The sequence below is a fragment of the Monodelphis domestica genome, chromosome 4 (genome assembly GCF_027887165.1).
Source record: "Monodelphis domestica isolate mMonDom1 chromosome 4, mMonDom1.pri, whole genome shotgun sequence".
Taxonomy (NCBI): domain Eukaryota; kingdom Metazoa; phylum Chordata; class Mammalia; order Didelphimorphia; family Didelphidae; genus Monodelphis; species Monodelphis domestica.
The window spans coordinates 451,914,157-451,921,605 of record NC_077230.1 but is presented as its reverse complement, the minus strand read 5'-3'; the positions used below and the strand labels follow the sequence as shown (position 1 = coordinate 451,921,605).

General features: G+C 38.2%; 1 protein-coding gene across 1 annotated transcript; it reads left to right on the top strand.

The window, feature by feature from the left end:
- Positions 1–4,863: 4,863 nt before the first annotated feature.
- On the top strand, positions 4,864–5,802 carry monDomV1R1224 (vomeronasal 1 receptor monDomV1R1224). Its single transcript, NM_001166781.1, is given in 1 exon segment — positions 4,864–5,802. A coding segment is annotated over 1 exon segment (939 nt).
- The last annotated feature ends 1,647 nt before the right edge of the window (positions 5,803–7,449 follow it).

The window sequence follows — 7,449 nt, the reverse complement described above, 5'->3', positions numbered from 1 at the left end:
CTAGAGGCATTAGACAAAGGCTTTTAAAAATATGTTCAACTCTATCACTTTTCAATTTTGGTCTTTTTGTTGTATTTTTAATATATTCTAATAGTGGTTCATGTTGTCCTTTTTGATCATCACTTCCTTGATTAAAATTAAGCCTTCATTTCCCTAGCCTCATTGATTATTCTTAGTTACTAAAATGTCTCCTGATGTACTGGGACAAGTATTGTAAAGATTAAAATTTTGGGAAGCTGAAGCTGAGACAGGTAGAAATTAGTTTCTCTCTGCAAGGAGTATTATATTTTTAGAGGTTTATTAAAGGTTAAGGATTAAAGAAAATACAAGCAAGAGAAGCACGTGCTAGGTGGGCCATGAGGCCACCCAAATTTTACTCACATCATGAGATGCATCTGTTTGCCAGAGAGCCAAAAAGAGAAGAGACCCTGCCATGGGCGGAGACCCTTTAAATAATGATTTGCTCTCAGCCCAGGTGAGAATTCATTGAGATCACAAAGCATTTTGGGGAAGTGGAGCAAGGACTTCTGGGGATTGAAGTCCTGGATTCAAGTCCATTTTTACATACCTCCATTTGATCGTTATTGGGGAAAGAAGTTTCCTCAAAAAGGACCATGAAAACATAATCAACTTAAAAATTACAACAATTTGAGGATAAGAGAAAAAACAAACAAACAAATAATTGCTAGAAGCATTGACAAAAAGCTAGTTAAGGGGCAGTCCCCTTTAGCATGAAAGTATACATACAAATAAATGTTCCATCAACCACACCCAAAGTTCATTATTGTGCAGCTTGTGGTCTGGAGGCTTCTTCATGGTATCTTCTCCAACAGTTCAGTTTCTGGATTTAGAGTGGTATCATCTTTCTTTATCTCAAATTCTTCTAAAAGGAATTTAAATTTGCAATTTAAAATAATGATATTTTTTACATTCCCCCTTTAAGAGGGTGATTGAAAAATACAGGATCACTTAGGGATGCATGGATGAGGTATATGAATCAATTGGCAAGAAAAATTAAATAATCCAAATAAAAAGAAAATACTGGAAGAAAATATAGACTATCAAAGTCTTATGGGTAAAAATTCTAAGTAAAAACAAAAAGAAATCTATAACAGGTCCTTGAATCAGGGCCCAATTAAAATGATCTAAGCAATGATGCATTTGTCCAGTTAGTAGCCAGGACTACAGAAAGTTACCACACTATGAAAGGCAGATAAGGGGACAAGATTATATGAGCCAAGGTTTTGGGGATACTCATCTGTGAATATTTTCAGAGTGAATGTGGACACAAGGAAAGCCTATGTCTAACAATGTTAAACATAGTAACCTGGAGTCTTCACACTAGGTTCAAAACCTTAGTATTGGCGTAGAAGTGTATCAATCAATCCTGCATTGGCTTTTCTTGGCTCTGTGCAATGGCTTTTTTGTGTATATCTTGTCCTGGAATCAGACAGAATCACTAAGTAAAGTCCAATAATTTTTTAAAAAATAATTAGTGGCATCATTTTTATACTCTCTAGCTTTTGGGGTATTTATTAGCAAATGTATCTTAAATTTGTAGTACTGAGAAAATAAAAAAGTTAAAGAAAATCTTAATGCTGGTGACATGTGCTCGAAATATAAAAAGGAGATTGCACATGCAAGAAAAATATAATAAAAGAGTTTTAAAAATTCAAATATAGGGGGCAGCTGGGTAGCTCAGTGGATTGAGAGCTAGGCCTAGATATGGGAGGTCCTAGGTTCAAATCTGGCCTCAGACACTTCTCAGCTGTGTGACCCTGGGCAAGTCACTTGACCCCCATTGCCTAGCCCTTACCACTCTTCTGCCTTGGAGCCAATACACAGTATTGACTCCAAGACGGAAGGTAAGGGTTTAAAAAAAAAATTCAAATATAGAGCTTATAATCATTGACAGCTAAGAAAATATAGAATACAAGGCTTTCTCACCAAAAATGAGATCCATTTCCTCTTTTTTTTGTGAGTATTTTTTTTTTAACTTTTATTTGGTCATTTCCAAACATTACTCATTGGAAACAAAGATCATTTTCTTTTCTTCCCTCCCCCCCTCCCTCCACGTCTCCCACAGCCGACACGCAATTCCACTGGGTATCACATGTGTTCTTGATTCAAACCCATTTCCATGTTGTTGGTATTTGCATTAGAGTGTTCATTTAGAGTCTCTCCTCAGTCATATCCCCTCCACCCCTGTAGTCAAACAGTTGCTTTTTGTTGGTGTTTTTACTCCCACAGTTTATCCTCTGCTTGTGGATAATGTTTTTTAGATCCCTGCAGATTGTTCAGGGACATTGCATTGACACTAATGGAGAAGTCTATCACCTTCTGTTGTACCACAATGTATCAGTCTCTGTGTACAATGTTTTCCTGGTTCTGCTCCTTTCGCTCTGCATCACTTCCTGGAGGTTGTTCCAGTCTCCATGGAATTCCTCCACTTTACTATTCCTTTTAGCACAATAGTATTCCATCACCAACATATACCATTTCCTCTTAATATCTGCCTATGATCCAATGTGAGTATAAGCAAATGAATTGAGCAAGGTAATATTTTTAACTGTTAAAGAATAGTAGTACAAATATGTAGTTATCAAAATCCCCAAAATTCTCAATAGCCCAATTAATTACAATAGAAAACAAACACACTATCATATTTCACATAATTTGATGTATGGCATTTTTTTTAAAAAACCTATGGGAAAAAAAACCTATGAATTGATGGATATTTGTCACATTTTTTTATAAACTTAGCAATCTTTCAACCTTGGTAATAAACATATTTTTAAACAAAGCAAAACTCATTTTGGGTTTAGAACCCAAGAAATATCATTCTGGTGGAAGTAAAATAGTGAGATGAAGAGTATAAATGAGAGCTGCTCCTTTTTTGGAGGCTTTTTTTAGGGGTATAAATGCCCTGAGATTAACTGCCCCAACTTCCATTCACATATTTAGAAATGCGGGAAAGTTGGGGGTTATCAAACGTATTTCACTTCAGCTACTAGAGTGAGCCTTACACCTCATGTTAGGGGAAGGCAAAAATAACCAGAGATTGTTAAAAAAAAAAATTCCAAAAATCATGTTTAAAAAACCCCTAAAATCATTTGAGATATTTAGCACATTAACATTTCCAAACGTTGTTATTACAATTGTAACCAGTTCTGATGAAGTCCTTCTATCCTCTATGTGACAATTTACAAAGGTAAAAAATAGAAAGGCTGTTTTTTTCATATATGGGATTAATTACAATGATCTCAATATGGTTATAGGTAAAAGCAACAGTTGAATCCAGTAATATATGAACTTAAAATCACAAAATTATATCTTAAACAAAACAATCAGGAAAATGCAATAGAATACAGAGATTTTTTATAAACCATTAGAGTCTGAAATGCCTTAAAATTATATAACCTCCAGTCTCTTTGGGGTTTTGTTTTTGTTTTTAATTATCCATTTAGATGCCTATTGTCGGAAGGCAGATTGATAAGGGGTAAGCAATGAGGTCCAAGTGATCTGATCAGGGCCACACAGCCATGATGTATCTCAGGCCAGATTTCAACCAAAGACCTCTCGTCTCTGGGCCTGGCTGTCAGTCCACTGAGGGAGTTTTTTCCCCAGAGTTAGCTAAATGGTTGTAGGGAGCTGAATATTTTCCCTGACACCCAGGTGAAGTCAATAAAAGGATCAGTGCAATTAAAAGATATTCTTGTAAAATATCCATGCTTTTAAGTTCCTGCTTGAAAAAACCTTTCTTCTTTCCCTCTTGTCTCTTTCCCTCCTATGCTCTGATCTGCCCACGTGGAGCCAATACCCCAGTTTGTTACCAGCTAGTAGAAATGAGTCCTGAGGGATGAGTGATCTGCTCCAAGGCTAGAGTTTGTTGGGCAGGCAGGTCACCAGGTGATTGCAATCTAGGTTGAATCAGGTGGGCCAGGTGAGTGAGAGAGAACAGTAGGGTGGGCAGGGCCGAGACAGGAACGCAGACAGGTAGCAGGGCCAGGAGCCGGAGCTGGCAGCTGGGGTGGGCATGTGAGCTGCAATCTGATCAAACAGCAAACCGGTCTGGAGCGGATGGCTGCAGGCAGGCAGGGAGAAGCAACAGAGCTGGGTGGGAGGGAAGGGCTCAAGAAATTCTGAAGCTGATGGCTGCTGGCAGGAGCTGATCAAGATGGTTTTCTAAAAAAAGCATCTTGGAGAAACGTGGCTTAAAAAAATTCTAGGCAGTAGCTATTAAAGGCTAAACTAAAGATCAGTAAAGAAAAGAATCAGAAGATTGAGATATTTCATTTTCCCGAAGTGGTCTCCAAACTGTAAAGATTAAAATTTTGGGAAGCTGAAGATGAGACAGGTAGAAATTAGTTTCTCTCTGCAAGGAGTATTATATTTTTAGAGGTTTATTAAAGGTTAAGGATTAAAGAAAATACAAGCAAGAGAAGCATGTGCTAGGTGGGCCATGAGGCCACCCAAATTTTACTCATATCATGAGATGCATCTGTTTGCCAGAGAGCCAAAAAGAGAAGAGACCCTGCCATGGGCGGAGACCCTTTAAATAATGATTTGCTCTCAGCCCAGGTGAGAATTCATTGAGATCACAAAGCATTTTGGGGAAGTGGAGCAAGGACTTCTGGGGATTGAAGTCCTGGATTCAAGTCCATTTTTACAGTATGATGCCTGACCTATACTGCTTTCTCAATCTGCCTCCTCCTCATTGCCAAATAAAATCTAGTATATACAATTAAGTTATGTCATATTATCAACAGAAAATGGACATTAGGAATTTCACAAAGATTTCTTTCTTTCTCTTTTTTCCAGCCTTCTAGCTCTGAATCTAATGTTGCTTAAGATTGAAAGAAAATGGCTTTTCATGATTTGGTTTTTGGCATCATCTTCTTCATTCAGACAGGTGTTGGTGTCCTGGGAAACTTCTTCCTCCTATGTCTTTATGCCATCACTTTTCTCACTGGCCACAGACTGAAGCCCATAGATTCCATTTTGGTCCATTTAGCTTTGTCAAACTCTATAGTGCTTATTATCAAAGGAATCCCCCAGACAATGCTTGCTTTGGGCCTGAAAAATTTCCTGGATAATTTTGCATGTAAATTCATCATTTACATCCACCGAGTGGCCCGAAGTCTTTCCCTGACCTTTACCTGCCTCCTGAGTGTATTTCAGGTGATTACCATTAGCTCCTTTACCTGGTTTAAATTGTCAGGACTCAAAAATAAACTTCCAAAGAATATCGTCACCTTCTGCCTTTTCTCCTGGATCCTGTGTTTACTGATGAATATCTATATGTTTGAAAATATACAGAACTTTAGAGAAAATAGTAACAACACCAGGATATGGCATATGGGATTCTGTTTAGGTTTTACTTCAGGTTCATTCAAAGCCTTACTATTGGTAATTACGTTCTCCATCCCTGATTTCCTGTGTGTGGGATGCATGGTCATGGCTAGTGGCTATCTGGTGCTTTTCTTACATAGGCACCATCAAGTAGTCCAGCATATTCACAGCTCCAGCTTTATCCCAAGAACCTCACCTGAGACAAGGGCCACCCATACCATCTTGGTGTTGGTAAGCACCTATGTCTCCTTCAACTCAATCAATTCTATTATGGCAATTTATCTCTTTCAATTTGAGAAATATCATCTGTGGTTGATGCCTACCTCAGCTTTCTTAGCTGCATGTTTCCCAGCCATCAGTCCCTTTGTTCTGATCCCCCATGATTCAAGAATTCTCCATTTGTACTACTCAACTCTGGGGAAAGACAAACTCCCCAAATCTTCTTCCTAGGGATTCCACTACTCAACAATGTATTTCTAATCTGACTAGCAAATACTTTTACATAACTGATGACCATCATGTATGCACAGGATAGGATCAAAGGATTGCAGGACTTCAAAAGTTAGAGATTTCTTACTAGTCATCATGCCTAAACTCCTGAAGTCTTTCCCTATTCAGTGATCTATTCCAAGCTGTGGGTGAGCAAGGAATCACTGGAGTCAAGGCTGAAACCACACAGGTGCTTTCCTACAACTTGCTGCTTGTTGACTCCATCAGTATCTGCCACTGGGATATAGACTCCTATAACAACAAGACAAGGTGAAGCTGCTGCCCTCCTCCCCCAGGGATTTGATCTTGTTCATACCTCAGGTTTTGCTTTAGGATACTTGTACCACCAGTCAACCCCTATCCTGGGTTATTCCTGTCTGCTCTGTTTAACTATGAACTCTTTTCTATGTTTGCCATTTTCAGCATTGTTTCTATGGAATTATTTCTGATTATTTGGGGGGGGGGGGATTTTGGAGGATGAGCCATTCTCATGCCCAATTCTTCCATCTTCTCACAATTTCTAATGTATTCTAGAGATCACAAATCTATGCCTCAGAAAACTGGAATACAGGATACTTCCTTGTTATCTGCTAGAAGTGCTATCAATAAGAAATAGTATAAGAGTAGTCAATCAGTCCATAAGCATTCATGTAATAGTAAAATTATGACTCTGGTCCTTAGAATTTTAATTAAATTTATTAGAATTACTTAGATAGGTAAGAGATGAGAAAGAGAAAGAGAGATTTAAAATAACCTAATCTAGCTCCAACATGGGTGCTTCCAGCAGCATCACCAGCAGCAAGTTTCTTTCCCAGAAGCTAGAGACAGAGAGAGCTAACACTTCCCCATTCACCCCCTTTATCCCTTCTTTTATATCCTATTTAAATTCAGAGCCATGCTTGGTTCAAGTTTAAAGTCATATAGCCTTTGCTGGGATTCAGGAATGTGGGGATACAGGGCAACATCTCATTCTCAGCCCCAGGAGAGGGGTGTAAATTCCCTTTACACAATTTCCCCCTTTATTCCTTGGAAGACCTACATGTTAAATCACCTCACTAGGGGATTAACATGTCAGGTTTCCCCAGTGAATGATTCTACTTATGTAATCTATACATCTAAAGAGTCTATTAAAAATTGCACCTATATAAAGGGAATTATAACAATTGGGGAGAAAAGGGAAAGAAAGAAAAAAGAAGAGAAAAAAATTGACACTGACAAAAAGCAAATTAGGGATCACTCTCCTTTGGCAAAAGAGTTTACATCCAAAATAAATAACAGTTCAGTTCATTAAATCTTAATATTTACTCTAGATCTCTTGATGTCTCCAGAAGATCCACTTTCTTGATTCAGGGTGTTGGTGTTTCCCCTCAGCCCCTAAAATTGCTCTACAAGATCTTAAAACTTGGATCTCAGGATAATAATACAATCCTATTTAGGAGGGTGTTGATCAACACTGAATACCCCTGGGATACATGGTTGAGCTATGGTGTGAAGATAGAATTAACTCTCCCTTTGTTTATTTTAAGCTAATCGAATAGTAGTGGTCTCTAGATAACTGAGGATGATGATTGTCTTTGTGCATTTTTGTGCACAAAGACACTTGTGCAT